The sequence below is a fragment of the Pteropus alecto genome, unplaced genomic scaffold (genome assembly GCF_000325575.1).
Source record: "Pteropus alecto unplaced genomic scaffold, ASM32557v1 scaffold53, whole genome shotgun sequence".
Lineage (NCBI taxonomy): Eukaryota > Metazoa > Chordata > Mammalia > Chiroptera > Pteropodidae > Pteropus > Pteropus alecto.
In genome coordinates, this window is record NW_006434366.1 from 2,448,475 (window position 1) to 2,467,593 (window position 19,119).

At 56.8% G+C, this 19,119-nt stretch overlaps 1 protein-coding gene across 1 annotated transcript in view; it reads right to left on the reverse strand.

The window, feature by feature from the left end:
- POC1A (POC1 centriolar protein A) overlaps positions 1–19,119 on the reverse strand; it is a 60,892-nt gene that overhangs the window by 7,001 nt on the left and 34,772 nt on the right. Inside the window, exon 10 of the mRNA XM_006909159.3 lies at positions 10,213–10,356. Coding sequence (XP_006909221.1) covers positions 10,213–10,356 — 144 coding nt within the window. The remainder of the gene's footprint in view (positions 1–10,212; positions 10,357–19,119) is intronic.

Consider the following 19,119-nt stretch of genomic DNA (forward strand, 5'->3'; position numbering starts at 1 on the left):
GTCCCCTTTTCTGTGTTTGGAGAGAAGGCAGGAAAAGGGGCAGGACGTCGGTCTGACCCGCAGGCCGGGCTCGGAGGGCAGTCTGGGCCCGTCGCGGCTCACCGCTCTGGGGCTGACGCCGGGGCCGGCGGGCCGGGAAGGAGAGCCTCGGCTCCGACCGGGGGTCCGGGAGGTCCTTCTCAGATACTGCTCTCATTAATATTTTTCTAAGATTAAAAAAAAAAAAGAAGCCTATGGCATCAAATGTGTTTCTAGTGCTGGTAAATGTTTTAAAAGTGCTCTTAAAATTCAAAAGGGAAGTTAAAAAAGCAAGAACACGAGACAGGCCAAAGAAAATGCATTCTAAGCACGAGACACAAGTGCAAAGGCCCTGAGGCAGGGAGGGACATGGCGGACAGAGAACCGTCAGGAGGCCGCGGTGGCCGGTCTGAAGAGGCTGCAGAGAAGGGGGAACAGGCCCCTGGCCCAGACGAGACAGGACTGGGGAAGCCCCCGCGCCCCGGCACTGCCTCGCCAGAATCATAGGTCTGAGCAGGTGTAGCCGGGGGGACGGCGGCCTCTTGCCTGCGGCCAGTCTGTGGAGCGCTGGCTCCGCAGCGAGCTCTGGGAGGAAGGCTCGGCCCGGGCACTGACCGTAGCTGCCTCATCCCACACCAGGCAGTGGACGGAAGGGCGTCAACTGGCACCTGAGACCAAGGGCACACACACTCTCCAAACCAGGTCCCTTCCTGCAGCTCCTCCTCCCAGAGCCACTGCCACCTCTGTGGAAAGCTTCCTGCATGTTCCCCACGTGCAGACGTAGCAGGAACACTGAGCTACAGTGTGCGCAAAGCCCTGAGGGACCGTCGGACACCCATGGGGCCCTCCTGACATCACCCGTTCCCATGCGCCCATCCGGTGCCCATCACGTGCACCGAACAAGAGACTGGCTGGCAGGGGCTTCCGGGCACTGACGTGGCCACCGCGCCAGTCCCCTCGGGTTAAGCTGCTCTGCCAGGGCTGACAGCGAACAGCATTTCGGGGGGGAAAGGGAGGAGAACGGTGTCAGCCGGCCGGCCATCTGCATTTCTCAGAGGTTTGTTTGGCTAGTTCCCTACAAAATGCTTCCGCTGGCAGTCCTCACCCTAGGCTTCCCCACACCCCGCACTGCCCAATCCTGTCCAGCTCTGGGGGCAGCCCCTTCTCCCAGCAGCCCCCCACCTGGCCAGAGCACTCCTCCACGTCCACTCCCTACTCTGAGCAGGGCCCGAGGTGTGTGGGAGCCCTGTTGGGTGACTGTTATCTGTTCTCTGGGTGACATTCCCTCCTGGCCACCTCCGAACATGGAAGACAGGCGGCACGGAGGTGGGCAGGGTGGCTGGGCCAGAGACAGACTACCGGTGGAGGGACAGAGCCTCTATCCAGCCACACGCCCCCTCGAGCACTGTGCCTGGGCTTGGGGCACGGCAGCGAGGATCACTAAAACTGCCCTGGGAGCCAGGATCCTGGGGCACGGTGTCCGAATGGGGCCAGATGCGAAGTGGGACGTGAGGGCTGGAGTGGTCAGGGGCTGCCACATGAGCAGGAGGCTCAGGGCTACGGTGTGGGCAGGGGGAGTGGAGGGCGCAGCAGGGGCTAACCGGGGGGCAGAAAACAAACCTCACCATCGGACCCGTGTGCAGGACGCCCCTGGCTGCTGTGTCGGCTGGCCGGGCAGGCGTCCCCACCCCAGGCCCCCACACGCAGTCAGCACCGTAGGCCCCAGCACTTCCCTCTGTGACTGTCCCTCTCAGCCCCCATCTTTATGCCTCAGCTTCCCGGTGACTCCTGGGCCCTTGCACACTGCTTCTGCCAGGTCCCTGTCCTGTCTAAGGGCTCAGGAATAACGGCAGTCTCCCTGGTCTGACATTCATGTGACACTCAAGGCGTGTGCTGCCTGTCACTATGCAATTCCTGCCCAAGCCCCACCTACCTGAAACCCCACTACACCCTCCTCCCCCAGGAAGACCCCTGGTCCCAGCCCCAGCACTCGGGTACCTGCTGCTCCTTGTCTGCCAGAACGTCACGGCTGGAGCACGGGTGTGGGCCCTTGGAAAATGCTGTCGAGTGACTCCAGGTCCCCACCTTAGCCCTATGTGGCAAGACCACAGGTTCCAGAGCTGTACGGCCTGAGTTTGAATCTGAACCTGACCACTAACTTACCAAGTGGCCCTGGGCAAGTTACCTGACTCAAGGCTGAAACTTCTCACCTGTACATGGCATCGAGAGAGCCACTGTAACACTGTAGTAATAACCGGTACTTCTGTGGCACTCGCTCTGTGCCAGGCTGGGAATAGGGGCACACTGTGGGCAACATGGTGCCCCCAGCTCTTGCCCTTATGGGGGCCATGGCTGAGCTGGGCTACTGGGGAGCCCTGGGCATGATGATGAGGCCCTGAGAAACCAGTCTGTGGTCAGGCCTGGGAGGGTCTGAGCCATCAGGGCACGTGGTGGTCTGGCTGCTTCTCCTGGGACGGAAAGTTCCTTTTAATCATTTCCAGGCCTGTGGTTAATTTGGGCTCCCCAGGCAGTTTCCCCTTGCTTCCCAACACGGGAGCCAAATTACTGGGGGCCAGGGGGTCTCAGCTGCCCTGGGTTTCAGGGAGAGGGCACGGTCAGCCAGCTGTACCCCTGGGGCACTTGTGCCGGGCCACAGGAAGCATCCCAGGGCTGGCCACTGGCTCAACGCCCGTCTCAACTGTGCCACACAGAATGTCTAACTTTCCTTTGGTTTCATCGCAAAGATGGAAAAATGTGGAATCAATCTTCCCTGCAGCACGGCTTTACTTCTCTCAGATCCTAGCGATCTAAAACAGAGGCAGTCAAAGGGGATCTCTTCGCTGTGGGGCCTGGGGAGCTGTCAGATCAAAGCGGAGCTGCTGGGCCCAGCGCCTGCCTGCTCTGCCTCGCCCCCCGCCAGCGCCGGCTCTGACTGCGTGCACACGCGCGCACACGCACGCACAGGGCCAGCCCACTGCCACGCCAGAGGTGACTAGGGGCCCGAGGGGCCAGAGGGGCCAGCCCCGCTCCCCGAGGACAGAGGCTGCTGGTCTGAGGCCAGCCCTCTCCACGTCCAAGGCTTTGCTTCTCAGCCCCAGCCTCCACCCAGGCTCACATCTACAGCACAGGGGTACGAACACCAGCCCTCCAGCAGCCTGCTGCCATGCGCAGGTCGAAATGCCAGCACCACGAGGATAGGGCTTCCGTCTAGTCTTGCTCACTATTGTCCTGCCTCCAGGTACAGCTCCTGGCATGTAACAGGTACACACTGAGTGCGGGATGGCAGACGCCCAGCCCCAAGCCCTGGGGGACACAGCGAGCACAAGTCCCTGAGGGCCCCTCGTCTGCGGTGAGCCCGCCTGGTGGTGAGGAATACTCCCCCAGCTTGGGCCTTGGACCAGGCAGGCTTCAGGGGACAGAGAGTGTGGGGCAGGGGGGAGGGGGGGCCAGCAGGCCAGAGGGGCACCTTCCCCCATCCCGCCAGCTGTCCCAGAGAGGGAGGGGGCCTCCTAGCCAGAGCAGGAAGTGGGGGTGCACCAAGTGGGGCAGGAGTCCAGGAAGCAGCTGAGCTCCTCCCCTCCCCACCTCAGGCCCGATCATGAGGACTACAAACTGCTCCGAGGCCTCACTTCCGAGGAGTGGGGATCCGTCTCGTGCTGACATCTGACATGCTAACTGGCACAGGAGCACACACAGATGATGCACAGGAAACCGGGTTTCTAAAGAAATTCCTCCCGACCTCTCTGGATTCAGCGACTATCTTTTTAACGACCTCCCTTTGCCCCCCAGTCTGTTGCTAACAGCACAAAACGAGCTTTCGTCCTTTGAGCCCACAGGTCTGTGTTTCTGGTTCCCATTATCTCAGGGATATAGGGTTTCTCTGCATCCCCCAGCCCCCCTCTACTGAGGTTCAGCTCTCTTCAGGAAGTACATGAAATACTGTTTTCTATTGCGGGATTAGCCCTGGGATTAAGGAATCTTGGCTAATTTACCTTCCTCGTGGCTTTACAGCAATTCCTTTTAAATAAACATAAGATTTTCCGTATTACTGCTCATCCCCAAAGGAGAAGCTATGAACAGCGGGTCCACTCACGACGCCCCATAAAACCGGATGCTGCTGGGACCTGGGGCGATGCCCACGCCGAGAGGGAGACCTGAGCGGCATGCCCTGTGGCACTGGACTGCGTTCAGGCCACCAGGGAAGCCAAGGACACAACAGGGACAGGTGCCAAGGTACAGGACGCCAGTCACCGCTCGGCCCCAGGCTCCGCTGTACCCTGACTCCAGGGTGAATGCAAACAGGGCTAAGCATGGGGTGAGAGCCTTAGCTGTGGCCACCTCCTGCATCTCAGCTCTCCCGAGGCTGAGCTGTCCAATAATCCACACGCAGTAGTTATCTACTGGAACCTGAACACAATTGTCCCAAGTCAGAGAGACGGCGTGGTAGCTCACTGGAGGCCTGAGAAACCTTAGTACACCTGCCAAATTGGGCTGCGGCCCTGCTGACAGGACCACCCTAGGGACGAAGATGGGCTGCTGGCCTCCCATGCCCGGGCGAGTGCCCGCGGACCCCCGGTGGGAAGCCTGGCCTCTCACCTTGGCCAGTTTTCTAGATCACCAGCTGGGCCCAGACCACTCCTCCCAGTGCCACGTCCTGTCCCCAGAGCGTCCTCTGCTTTCTCTCCTCCCTCCGGCGGCGGTCCCAGTGGGCACAGTGGGGGTCTGTACCGCAGCCCAGGCCTAGACACAGCGGGCCAACCGCGGCTCCCTGGCCCTCCTCTGCAGCCCTTCACTTGGGAGAGCACCAAGCGGCCTCAGGGTCAGCTGCGACGGTCAGTCCCAGAGCCTTGGGGCTGCCTGTCACAACCACAATATTCACATAGGCCCCTCTTGGGGCCTGGGCTTGACCCTTCCTCAGAGGGCCCTTGGGTCCCCAGAAGAGCAAGAGCAGGTCACCTGGAGCCCCCTTCTCCCTGCTCTGAGCAAGCCCCCAGTCAGTCTGAGTGGTGTCCCTTGTCCCGCCCCCGGCGCCAGGCCTGCTGGGGCCTCACAGGAGAAATATCGTAAGACCGTGACCGTCCCCAGGCCCCAGAGGGAACCGCAGCCAGACTGAGCCCATCTGGCGGGCTGCGGCCTCCAACATACGGCTTCGATGGGGAGGGGGTGCTGCTTGCTGCCACCACCACAGACGGGAGGATGGAAGATGGGGCTGCCATCCAGCCCCCACCCCCACCCCGTAACAAACACGAGCTCACCCTCAGCATGGCCCTGCCCTGGTACTGGCGAAGACACAGCAATGCCCCCCACCCCCAGCACCCCGAGCCTCTGCATTTGCAAAGCCAGAGGAACCTGTGGATAAACTGCCAAAAAGAGCGACAGGGCTGGGAAGGGCCAGGGCCCAGCCCCTCTGCACAGCTGGAGTCAGACTCCAAGTGCGTCTTCGGCACAGACCAGAGTATGTCCCGAGTCCCGAGTTCCCCAGGAAGGAGCCTCTTAACAGAGCCTAAAGGAGCCTCTTGACTCCTAACCCAGTGGCGGGAGCTCAGGCTGTCCCAAAGTCGACTCTGAGCCAGGGTTGTGTCCACGAAGGGAGGACCCCCGAACCCACTCTGGACGACGGAGGCAGGTGGCTACTTGTGCCGACGTGGAGGGAAAGCTCGCGGTTGTGGAAAGCAGCACAAGCGTCCCCACGGCACTGCCTGTGTGTGCGGGCGACAGCCACAAACAGGGGTCGCGGGGGGCACACAGGCGTGCTCCCAACAAGTTCGGTCTGGGCACACCTGGGAGGACCAGCCCCCAGGGAACATGGAGTTAAGTGTCTGAAAATCTGGAGCCTGTGTCCACAAACAATGGCTGGTCTGCCCAGGGAGGAGGGCCACCAACAGTCCGAGGGTGGCCAGGCGGCTCGGCCCACGCCAGGGAGGCCCAGGGCTCCCACCTTCCCACCAGTCAGGAACTAGACGCCCCACCTGAGCGGCCAACCAATTGGGGTGGACAGGACCACGGGGCGGCGGGGGGTCGGGTGTCCCAGAGCAAATGGGCAAAAACCCTTAGCTGAGTTAGATCAGCAGTTACAAGAACCTGGACGTTTAAAAACTCAAACGCCAGAGACGCACACCGGCAGGGGGCGGGGCCTGCCCCACCCAGTGAGTCACAGGAGCTGGAACGTGACATTGTAGCCTGCCGTAGCCAGCCGGAAGCGCGGGTGTCGTACAACAACAGTTGCAGCAGAGATTTCATGGCTCGGTATTTTTAAAAAACAGCAAGATACGAAACTGGAGTCAAAAATAACTTTGCTGTGGGCTTCTGAGGCAAAACCACCGCGCTGCTTGTCGGCCCAGGGCCCTCACTGCAGCCTCCCAGATGCCAGGCCGGCCTTGAGGAAGATCCGGCACCTCGCGACTTCCAGACATGACCCCGACCCCTGCCACTCAGGAGTCTGTGAAGGACGCGGAGGGAGCCGGTGAGGGGTGAGCTCGTGCAGGGGTGCCAGCCGTGGAGAACAGCCTCGCCCTGCTCACTGGTTAGCTCTCCCGCTTCCGTGAAAGGGACCCCCAAGTCGCTTGGTGACACCCCCATAAGAACACGACAGGAAATGCCAGGGCCTCTGTCTATACACCCAGGAAATGCCCATCACCAAGTGGGCAGCTTGGCGGCCTCGGGGGTCCACCCTGGAGTCCTTCTTCCAGGTGTGGCCACAATGGGAGGGGCCTGGCCGTGGCGGATATGAGCGGAAACTCATGGAAAGAAGGCCCTAAGGGAAGTCCCGGCCCTGCCTGCGATGCTGACCTATGCTGTCCACTCCACGGGACAGGGAGGGGTGCGGGCCCTCCAGTGCCCGCTCTGCAGAGGAGGAAGCCACGTCTTCCCCATGTCCACATGGCTGCAAAGAGGCAAAGCTGGGTCGGAGTGGCCGAGGCTTCTAAGCCCTGGTCTGGGCTTTTCTCTGGACCCCGTGGGCCACTGAGGTGGAGCCAGCTTTCTCGAGAAGAGAAGACGTGGGGCAGGCCAGCAGGTCCGTGCCCAGGTGCCCACAGGACAGGTGTGTGTTCTCTCCAGAGGGCAGGCGAGGGCTTGGGGAGTTAGGACAGGCTCACGAGGAAGAGGGGCGCACACACAGCACCCGTAGTCCAGGCCGCCATCCGAGTCACTCCTGAGAATTCCCAGGAGGAGTTCTGAGGGGCAAAATGTCTCCCCAAGAAAAATCTAAATTCTACTGCTAGGAAATACATTTTCCTCGAAAACCACGATGATAACTTGACTCAAGAGCTGCCGTGAGAAGGATACGTCTTTGAAGAGCTTCAGTCTTGGCCCTGACGCCTGGGTCTGGGTTCGAGGCCCCATCTAACGGGCCCCATGACCCAGCCCTAATTTCCAGCCCCAATTTCCAGCCCCCTCCCCTCCTGGCCCTCCTCCTTCCGGGCCCTGGGGGAAGACATGTTTCTCTCCCTCTCATCCCACTGCCCAGGAGGACCGCCGGAGTGTCGCTGGCAGCCCAAAAACATTCCAGCAGTTCCAGAGGCCTGAGGAATGTCCACTCCTGATGCTGCTGGGTCAGCTGCCGCCCTGCCCCTTGGAGAACATGGACTTACTGCTGTGCTTCACGACACGGCCGGCGCTGCCCAGCGCATCGTTAGCCAGGTAGGCCTGGCCATTCCCACTTCACAGGGGAGTGGCGTCGCCTGCCCAAGGTCACCAATAACGAACGGTGGGCTTGGCCTCCGATCCAGGAGGGCGGCTGTGCCCAGGCTCTCTCTAGAGAGGGAGGGCAGGTGGCTCACTGGCCTGGGCAGAGCACCCTGAAACCCAATGGGGGACCTCTGCTCCCCACAGCTGCTAGTGACGCGAGGCCAGACTAACCCGGGCCGCTCAGCACATGGTGTCTAGCTGGGACCAGGGTCCCAAGGAGCTCAGCGGAGGAACCAGCAGAGTCCCCAACAGCAATGTCACAGGGGTGAGGGGCCTCTCCCACAGAGGACCAGGGTAAGGGGACACAGCTCTTCCCTGGAAGGATGTTCTGCAGGATGGAGGCCCAAAGGACCCGAAGCCCGTTCCCTCTCAGAGGCCACTCTGAAGGAGATGTCCCTGTGGGGGAGGGCAGGGGCAGTGAGGGGCAGTGACGGGGCCGGGAGCACGATTCAGACGGGTGGCTCTGGGGTAGGAGTTGGGACACAGGGATGCTGAGATGGAGAGGGCGCCCGCTGAGGGGCAGCACCCGAGACTGATACCCGCAGACCAAGGGGGCCCAGAGCCTGGCTGAGCCACCCGCATAGGAGGACAGGGTGGTGCCCGGCTCTTGTCCTCAAGGGAGCTGCCAGAGAGGGGGCTGCCCTTGGCCAGGCTGGCCCCAAGAGGAGGGGCGGGAAGCTCCAACCCCAGTGGGGACAGCCTGGTTGTGGCCGGAACCCCCTGACTGCAGGAGTGCTGGGCCTGGGCCCGAGGGTCGGCGCAAATGCACCACGCACTGCTCTGAAACTGGCAGCACTCCAAGGCCTCGCCTGGGGCTCCACGTGGGGACCCAGATTCCTGAGGACCCGTGGAGCGCGTGGGCACACACCGCACTCCGGCATTCAGGAGCGCACGCTGCTGGGCACAGCAGGTGACTGGACGACGGGCCTGGCGTCGGGTGGGCGGGGTGCCGTTTGGGTCTGCAATGGCGCTGGCTCAGGGAGGCGAGGCCAGGTCCCGCCGAAGCCACAGGAGAGCCTTCACTGTTCTCGGAGGCCAGCTGCTTAGTTACTCTGGTACTCCTGACGGCCAAACACACAGCAGACCTTCCACGCACTCCGCGGAACAGCGACGGGAACTGTGTTTAGTGTCATGCGCCTCTGGAGCCTGCGAGGCTATATTTAACCATCTTCTCAGACTTAATTTCCAATTTTATCCTCTGAGGTTCTAAGTGATTCCACCTCCCCGCTCTCACTTGACGAGGCTGTGAAGGACACGGGCAGGCGTGGCGGCCTCGGCTGGGGCTGGGGTGGGGACTGTGCGTCTGCACGTTGCTCCTCTCTCTCTCAGCCCACGCCTCCCTCTCACAGGCTCGTGGTTTTCAGAAACGTCTGCGTGATGTGCCCACAGTCCCACCGTCCCCCAGTCACTGAGCTGGGCCTTTCCCTTCAAATGTCCTCCCCTCGGCGGGTCCAAGGTGTGCAGTCCCAGCCGGGACGCTGGGACACGCCGTGGACCACGTGACATGAGGTGGAGGGGCTTTCCTCACTGAGTCCCAGATGCAGAAGTAAAGGACGTGAAGACACTGCAGCTCCATTCCCGTCACAAGCTCAAGGGTCCTTTGCGTCCCTCCCACACCCTCGCTCTACCCACGTGCTGGCCCAGGACGGGGGTGACCGCACCCGGAGACAAGAAGGGACCTGAGGACCTTTAAATCTTGCCTACCCCGCTCCCCTCGGGCCCCACGCCAGCCACACCGGGCTTCGCTCGTAGCCTAGGTGTGCCCAGGGCCCCTCCGGACCTGCAGGAGGCTGCTCTCTCGACCAGGGCCGGCCTCGCCCCGGGACGAGACGCCCCTGCTGGCCGCTGCCTCGTCAGAGCATTTTGTTCTCATTGAAACTGCTGCACCCCAGGTCTGTGGTATGAGCTGCCAGACGCACACACGCCCCCTCAGGGTGGCCCACGTCCGTCTCGCTGACGAGGGTGGTTGGCGCCCTAGCAACCTAGGGCCTGGCACAGGCCAACACCTCCTACAGCTTCACCTTCTTGAATCCTCACCATGAACGTGGGAGGCAGAGCCTGCGACCACCACGCCTCACAAACGCACCAGGACTGCAGAGCCCAGGGAGTTCTCCAGGTCACTCAGAGGGGAGGAACAGTGTCAGCTGTCACCCAGAGCCTGGGCTCCCGGATGCCCCGACTCCCGTCCCCAAGTGCCACCCAGAGAAGAGTGGGAGGAATGGACAGCGTTCTGTTCAGAGCTCTGCTGTGGCCCCGGCCAGGCCTGGGCGGGCACACCCTGGCAGGAACCAGCACTGGTGATTTGGGGGTCCAGAGGTTTGGCTAGGGTTTGGATGGCCCGAGAGCCAGGACCTCAGGGCAGGCACTACCATTTCATTACCTTGCGCTGGAAAATAGGGCCATCAAAATTATGCCTTTTAAAATCCCAGCACCTGCCGGCCAACTTCAAATGGTACAAAAGCCAGGCCAAGTGCAGACGACGTGTGAACTCGAGTCACGGCCTACCTGGGTGAGGACGTCCAGCTGGCCCACGATGTGCTCCAGCGTGCTGGTCAGCGTCTGGGGCATGCTGGAGGGCTCCTGGGGCTGACTCTGCCCTGACTCCTGACTCCTGCCTCTGCCTGGCGGGATGGGGAACTCCATTTCTGGCTGAAGAGAAGGAAAGGAGAGAGCCTTCAGTCCTGAATGAGTGCTCGAGGAAACAGAGGGCCAGTCCTCGAAGCGGAGCCAGGAGCAGACGTGAGGAGGGGGCCCGAACCCGGTGAGAAGCGCCGTGTGCTGGGCTCCACGTCCCCAAGGATGCGGCCGGCAGATGCCTCAGCGTTGGTCTGGGGACCTACCACCCTCTGTGGCAATGACGTGCTCAGAGAGGCTCACTCTTAGCTGGCCCAGAGCCCCAGTGACCAAACGACGCAGCCACACTGGGTTCGGGGTTTTAAACCATGGCCTCACCAACCGGCACTCCAAATGTCACCACGGCACTCCCCGGCTTCGCCAGTCCTGCAGGGCTCCCCGCCGGCTCCGGGAGAAAACTCGAGCCCCTCGACAAGGCGTCCTGCTCTGGGCCCGCCCCCTCCCATGGCGTCCCCGCCTCTGCGCCCTTGCACCCAGCTCCCGGCCCTCTCCCGCAGGAAGGCCACATCACCCTCTCTCCCCCGCTCCGAGCGGCCCGTCCTCCACGCGCTCTGCAGCCCCGCACTCCCGAGCAGGAGCTCCTCTGTGCTCCCGCACACCTGGGCCTGCCACACTGCTGCCCCATCCCTGCCTGTCCCTCTGGCCACTGTGTCTCAGCGCCAGGACACCTGAGCGGGAGGACCAATGCTGGCCTGTGCACCGGCCCGCTGCCCGCCCATGCGTCTGTCTCCTGCCTGCACTCGTCTCAAAGCCTGCCGGCTACCCATGTGCCACACGCTCCACAGAGCTGGGGTGACCTGTGTATTCTCCTTAGGGAACTATTCTCATCTCAGAGATAACAAACTCTCGAGTGCACATCAATTTGAACTTAAAACAAACACAGGCCTTGGTGGTTAACGAGAACTCGAATGTGACACCAGCCAGAGGGTATTCTTGGAAACAGAGCCACACCATGTCCACACGCCCACCGTCAGCACGTCTGCTGCGGCACTGTGGCCACTGCGGCTGGGCCCCTCCTGTTCTCCGGGAACCAGTGCACTCCAGGCCTCAGTGCCAGGGGTCCATCCCAAAAGGAAGCCTTTCAGAGGCCTCGATCGGCCTTCACCTCCCGCGGCGGATCCTCAGGCCCAGCAGAGAACAGCGGGACAGCAGTGACCTGGCGGACATGCGAGCTCCACTGCTGCCCGGCCACGTGGCCCTGGGCAAGAAGGAGGCGCAGCCTATCTGGGCCCCCACTTGCTCATCTGTAAATGGAGGTGATGACTTGGGCCTGCCCTCCGAAGGGCTGGGCTGTGAGAAGCGCTTATCTGAACCACCAGAAAACCTTTCTTCAGACACGTTCTCAGTCCTGTGCCCTCTACTCCATGAGATCCCAATTCAGACATGCACATTCTTCCTCTGGACACCGAGTCTCCTTGGCTCCCTCAGGAAAGGCCACCGGAAGAAGGGCAGAGCTGGGCAGCCTTGTGTCCCAACAGCTGGCACCCTCAAGGCCAGGTGGGTGCTGCCTACTGCCTGGGGTGGAGGGCATGGGAAGTCTGAGTGTTTCCACAGAACAGCCCAGAAACTGACGGTGCTGAGCTGGGCCCCTGGACGCGCGGGGACGATGGCCGTGGTAAAGGCGTGGGGCGGACCTTGAGGACAGCAGCCACGTGCCCGAGCCGGGAGGGCAGCCATTGGAAGAGAGGGCCGTGGAACCGCCACGCTTTCCCACCTACTCCCAGCTTCCACGGGCCATGTCCATTTCACAGCAAAGGAGACGGGGACTCAGACAGGCGGGGCTGAGGGAGGTACCCAGCCTGGAGCCCCGCTCACAAGTCCAGGGTCCTGCTGCTGGGCTACAGGCCATGCCCCTCGGTCCCCATATTACTTTCAACAGGACACAGCGCCTGTCTGCTTCCCTGTCCACTCCCAGCAGCAGACGGCACGGCAGGAAACACACTGCCAGTCCCGCACGTGGCGATGGCTCTCGCTGCCTGTGTGCCAGCCATCTCCCACGTCACGTCGCTGAAGCCTTCACAGCAGGCATTCTTAACCTTACTTTTCAGATGGGGAAGAAGGCTCAGGGAGGCTAAATAACTTGCTCTTAGTCACCTGGGAAATGACAGCGTTGGGATCTGAACCCGAAGTAGAGGCAGTTCCCTGACATCGGGCGGCCCTGACAGGTGACACGGCCCACAGTTGTGCTTCCAGGCCCAGCTCCTCTTGGATCCCTATGGAGGCTCCCGGCTCTTGGGTCTAATACTTTCCGTATCGTTTCCCCACCCCGCCTGCCCTGGAATGCCTGCCTGGCACGGAGCTGAACGCAGACAGGCCCTCTGCAAGCACTCGATGCCTCTAAGAGCCAAGCCCGCCATGGTGACATTCCTGTGTAATGAAACCTTCCCAAGGCAAAGGGCCAGCGGCCCTGCCCCACACAGCACTGCGGCGACTCACCTGCACACCAGAGATGCAGCATTCCCCCGGGAGCTTGCTAACCAAGCGATAAAGCAGAGGTGACGGACAAGCGTGGGAAGAGACGCACGCGCCCGGGTGGCGACTGATGACAGCAGCACAGCGTTTCTGGAGAAAACCACATCCACGCTGTCTGTCCAGCACCAACATGCACGCGGGGCCTTGCCAGGTGGCTCTGTTAGGTGCACCATGAGTGAAATCGCAGTGACATCAACCCACGCGTACACGCCCATATTGCTGCACCAAGTGGACAATGTTCGCCTTTGCCAAAGAGAAACGTCTTAACATCAAAAGAGAAGAGAAGGTGAAACTCAGAATAGATGAATCTGACTTTGTGGAGATCTCGCTTGGGGTCCTGGCTGTCCCCTCTCACCCCCGCCCCCCATGTGGGACCTTGGGCTCTCAACAGTAGGTTAACCTTCTGCTTGGCTCCGTTGCTGCCAGCCTGTCCTACGCCACCACGAGCTCAGCACTTCGCACTCAGAAGGAAACGTGTTAATATCTGTGGTTGATCTCAGCCACTCAAACACATGGGTCATCACCTCATAAGTTTTCATTAGAAAAACAAAACAAGACAGCTTGCAGGTCTTCTTGCGATAAGAAATCAACCCGTCGGGGTTAACTTCTTGACTGGTCTCTGGATTGACTATGGTCTCAATTTTTCATTAAGATGCAGGTATGGGTAAGGAGCTTCACCTAAGATTTAGAAAGCTGGGGAAAGCATTAACCCCATCCTAGTAAGAGAAAGACCGACAATCTGAAAGAATCATCGTCTCTCTTAAATCAGAGAGCCCAGGCCACAGAGTTAACTAGCCTAACATCATAGAAAGCTGGGGAAAGCATTAACCACATCCTAGTAAGAGAAAGACCGACAATCTGAGAGCCCAGGCCACAGAGTTAACTAGCCTAACATCTAAGGAAAGACAGACTCTCCCAAGGGAAACAGGAAGTGAGCACAGCTCACCTTTGGCAAAACACACAAGGGACACCCAGTGCTATTCAAGTGGGTGAGAACTGAGTTATAAGTTTTAACAAATCGCTAGAGGCTGACTGTGGACAGGATGAGAGTGAAGAACCCCTAGGGGGGCCACAGATACAAGGGGCGTTTGCACCCACTCACAGGTTCCCCTCCACAAACCTCCACCGGGCTCCCGTGAGAACGACGAGGACAGGGCAGTGGGTGGGAGCAAACCATCCTGGAGGAGGGGACCTCCTCCCCTACAGAACAAAATCCTTAAGATACGGGGAAAGAGCAAAAATAGATCCCTGGGGGAGAGGCAGGAAATCATCCTGAGCCGAGGTCACGGAGGTCGCCTATGGCTGGGGCAGGGGCAGGACTCATGAGGACGCCCGACTGAGACCCAGGGACATAGGGCCCAAGACAGAAGCTGCGCCAGGGCAACGGAACTCCCCCCAACAAAGCTAGCAAGAACCATGGAACGAGGAACAGCAGCCTGTGGCTGAGAGAGGGACAAGAGCGTGGGGACAGACGCCCTCTGACGGGCACGCCCTGAAGAAAGGCTGAAAGTTGGGGGTGGGGCAGGAACGTTGAGAAAAACCTTCAGACGCCCAGACCTCATTCTGAGTACATAGAAACACTAAACTAAGCTTGACTCCCGATGAGACTATTTACCTCCCCATCTCCACCGTCCTATCTGCAACGTCTGGCATTCGGTCAAAGATTATGAGACACATAAAAGAGCAAAGGAAAAAACTCACTGTTAAGAGATGTGGATTCAGATGACTTAGATGGTGGCACTACTGGACAGAGAATTTAAAATAACTATAATTAATATGTTAAAGTTTCTACTAGAAAGTGTGGACAACACACACGAACAGGTGGAGAATTTCAGCAGAAAGGTAGAAATTATGAGTTGATGGAAATGCTAGAAATAAGAATTGCTTTGCTGGGCCATGATAAGGTTCAATTTGGTAGAGGAGAATAATTCAGTGACCTTAAAGACAGATCAATTCCTCAAACCGGAACATAACTGGGAAAAGAACAGAATGGAGCTGTTCCATAAGCTGTGCAGACTGTGTAACGTGTGCGACTGGAATCCCAGGACAAAAGACATTTCTTATAATGCAAGTTTGCTGGTTATGAATTCTCTCAGCTTTTGTGTGTCTAAAAAGAAGTATTTATTTCTCCATTTCTAAAAGATATTTTCGCTGAGTATAGAACTCTGGTTTGTCTTTGAAAACTTTGCAGATGTTACTTCAGTGTCTTCTGGTTTGTATAGTTTCGTATGAGAATAATTCTTTAATTCCTGCCTTTGATCCCCGTGTATAACGTGGCTCCTTTCTCTACCTACCTTCAAGCTTGTCTCTGAACCTTCAGTTTTCGGAAGCTTGAGTATAATTTGTATGGGCTTTTGTTTTGTTTTGTTTTTCTTCAGCCCACTTATCATTTCTCTGAGCTTCTTAGATCTGTGGTTTGATGTCTTTCATTATTTTTTGAAAATTCTTGGCCATTATATTTTCAATAGCACCAGAAAACACAAAATGTGTAACCAGTTCCCTAGACCTGCTCTAAAACACTGTCATACTTGGTGTCTTAAAGTAACAGAAACTTATTCTCTCAGAGTTCAGGAGGTCAGAGGTGTGAGGTAAAGGTGTCCAAGGCTGTGCTCCCTCTGGAGACACTGGGAGAGAACCCTTTCTTGTCCCACCCTTTCTTCTGGTGGCTCTAGGATCCCTTGGCTGCAAAACTCCAATCTCCGCCTCCATCTTCACAGGTGCTTCTTCTCCACATGTCTCTTATAAGGACACTTGTCATTGGATTTGAGGCCAACCCAATAATCCAGGATAACCTCATCTTGAAGATTCTTAACTTAATTACAACAACAAAGACCTTTTTCTCAAATCGGGTCACATTCACAGCTTCTGGGGGTTCAGACATGGACATATCTTAGGGGGAGGCACCATTCAACCCACAACGAAATGCTTAGATACAAATCAAACAACATATGTACAAAATCTGTATGCCGAACACTACAACGAGAAAAATCAAAGACCAATATCAGTGAAGAAACAGACCATGTTCATGTACTGAAGGCTCAATTGTTTTATTCTCCCCCAAATCACCTACAAGAATCACAAGCTGATTCTAAAATTTGTATGGAAAAGCAAAAGAACTAGAAAAGCCAAAAACGTTTTGGAAAAAAGAACGTTAGAGGACTCATACCACCTGACTTGAAGACTCAGCCTAAAGCTGCAGCGATCAGGACCATGCCGTGCTGGTCAAAGGACAGACACGTGGATCAACGGAACAAACGGAGTCCAGAAATAGACTCTCAGATACCCGGTCAGCTAATATTTAACGAAGGTACGCAAACAACTTAGTCCAAAGAAAGAATATTTTCCACAATCGCCGGAACGACTAGATGTCGATATGCAAAAAAATGAACTTCAGTACATATCCTGCGCCATATACAAAAAAGTAACTCGAAATGGATCACAGATCTAAAAGTAAAACCTACAACTACAATATTGGCATACATTTTTCTTCTGAAATATAAGAGAAAATCTTTGTGACCTTGGGCTAAGTAAAGATTTCTTAGCTATGACCCCCGAAGCATGGTCCATAAAAGAAAAAGTTAATAAAATGAGCTTTGTCGAAACTCAAAACATCTGCTCTTTGAAAGACACTGTTAAGAAAATGAAAACACAAACCACGCACTGGGAGAATATATTTCCAAGTGACATACCTGGTAAAGACTCGTACCCAGCACGTATGAGAACTTTCAAAACTCGATGGGAAGATGAACAATCTAACATTTAAAAATAGGCAAAAGATTTGAACCCATACTTCACCAAAGAACAAAGAAAGATGGCAGACAAATACATAAACATTTGCTCCACATCATTAGCCATTAGGAAAATGCAAGTTTTTGTACACAGTAAGCGATCATCGCATACTTTAGAACGGCGATGAGGTGGAGAAACGTGGTGTGCCGTGCCCCATTGGGGAGAACACAAGATGGTTCGACCACTTTGGGAAACAGTTCGACGATGACTCACAAGGTTAAATACGCACATACCCACGTTCAACCCCTAGGTATTTACACCCGAGAAAAATGGAAATATATATCTATGTAGAAACATATGTATATGACGGTTAATAGCAGCTCTATTTTTAATAGCCAAAACCTGAAAATAACCCAAATGTTCACCAATAGGCAGATAAACACATTGTGGTGTATCCATTTGATGGTGTACCACTCGGCAATAAAAAGCAACAAACTATTGATACGTGTAACATGGGTGAATCTCAAAATAATTTGGCTGAAAGACACCAGACCAAAAGAATATGTAACTATGATTCTATTTATATCAAATTCTGAAAAATGCAAACTAGTCCACAGTGATAGCAGATTAGCAGTGGGCTGGGGCTGGGGCTGGGGCTGGAGGGAGTGGGCTGCAGAACTATGAGCAGGCACAAGGGAACTTTTTGGGCTAATGGAGTCATTCTCTACCTTGATCACGGTGGTAATTACATGAGTATGTGTCAAAATGCAGAGAAGAGTTCACTTTTTAAAACGGTGAATGTTACTATTTATATATTAATAAGCCTGATTTCGAAAAAATGCAGTTGAAACTGAAATGCCCTTGGGAGCCCAATCTCCCATCACATGACACTGCACTTGAAACCACCCGTCACCACCACTCTGCACTCAAGGTGCAAATCACCACCTTTCCACGGGACATTACCAACGGGCAAAACGCAAGGCTGAAGACCCCGGGTCAGGCCCCGGGTCAGGCCCGAGAGGTTCGCCACTGGTCTGGGGATTAGTTTCCAAACACGAGACGGGAGTGTCACATTTCAGCGTAGTTCGTTCCCAAAGCCTCGGTCTCCCTGGTTGTCAGCAGATGTCCCCAGGCAGGTTTTCCCGAGCAGCAGCTGTCCAGTCTATGGAATGTCAGGCCTCGGCCACTTAGGGGCCCACACACAGCTTGACAGTCAAGAGCAGGCGAGGTCTGCACACACCTGGCCAGCAGCCAGGAGTGGCTAGAATTTTCCCATAGAGATATCATGATCTGACTTGCCAGAATGTGCCCCTCCAGTGGGTGGGGCGGTCAATCACTGATACCTGCTCCAGGTAGAAATTTCTCTTTTTCTTCTTATCTCTAACATTAGACCTTACTCCCAGCCCGGTCTGCTCTGGGAACTGAAACAGACAAAAACATTCAGGAGCTGGAGTCTGGGCCAGAGAGAGGACAGGGAGGTGACCCAGGCCTAAGATCTGGGCCATCTTGTGTAGACCCAGGCGGGCATCACTTCTGGCCACTGCCCACTTAAAACACCAAAGCGTGTCACTGTTTCTGAAGCAGGGCCGAGTGCAAAACTGGAAGACATGGACACACACACGCGCCACGATGAAATCTTCTCGACTGAATCGTCCAGCAAACCGTTCACTGCGTAGTCTGCCAAGTGGGTGCAGGGATTCACGGCCACAGACATTTCTGTCTGCACCTCAGGCCTCGGCTTTGGCAACTGGCCCTCGTGGGAAGTAAGCAGGCACCCCTGTCTGGCTGCCTCCCTGTTTGCTAAGCCCGGCCCTGGCGAGGAGAGCGGGGGGCCGGACAGAGCTCGTCTGGGCTCACCCGCGGCACCAGCCACTTGAGTGGAGAAAGGCACGGCTGTTTTCTCAACTCAGAGCTCAGAAGAAAACCAGTACTGTACTCCCCACACACGCTTGTGGGCTAGATATACTACAGTCTTGTCTGCCCTATAATTTAGGGTTCCGGAGTCCAACAGGAGAGGAAACTTCTTCTAAACATAGCCCTGAACCCAAGAGGAATTCTAGTTTCTTAAAAATCATCTAATTCTTCGGCGGTCTTGCCAAAGCTCTTCCAAGCCAGTCGAGTGTGAGTGTGGGGTCTGGTTACTGCTGCTGGCTTTTGCACGAACGTGTGTAAATGGGCAGGGTGCCTCTGGGAGTGACCGGGGCCTCTGTTAGAGCGTTCCCGCTGATCACCTCCTGCTTCCGGGAGGGCCGGCCTGGCTCAGTTTGGTTCCACTGACATGGCCGTGGGCCCCCACCTGGCTGGGCACTGAGCACCTCGGGTCACCTACCCCCACCTCGAGACAGAAACACCCGCCCGCCCACAGCAAACAGAACTGCGGGACTTCCTGGGAGGGAGATCGAGGCTTCTGATAAAGCCCAAGTGTTGACTGTAGATTAAAAAAAAAAAAAAAAAAAAAAAATTTAAACTGCTTTGAGCTAATTTTAGACTTAGAGAAAAGTTGCAAAAAATAGTGCAGAGAATTTCCATCCATCCCTCCCCCAGGCTCCCCAGTGTTAACATCTTACGTAACCGTCA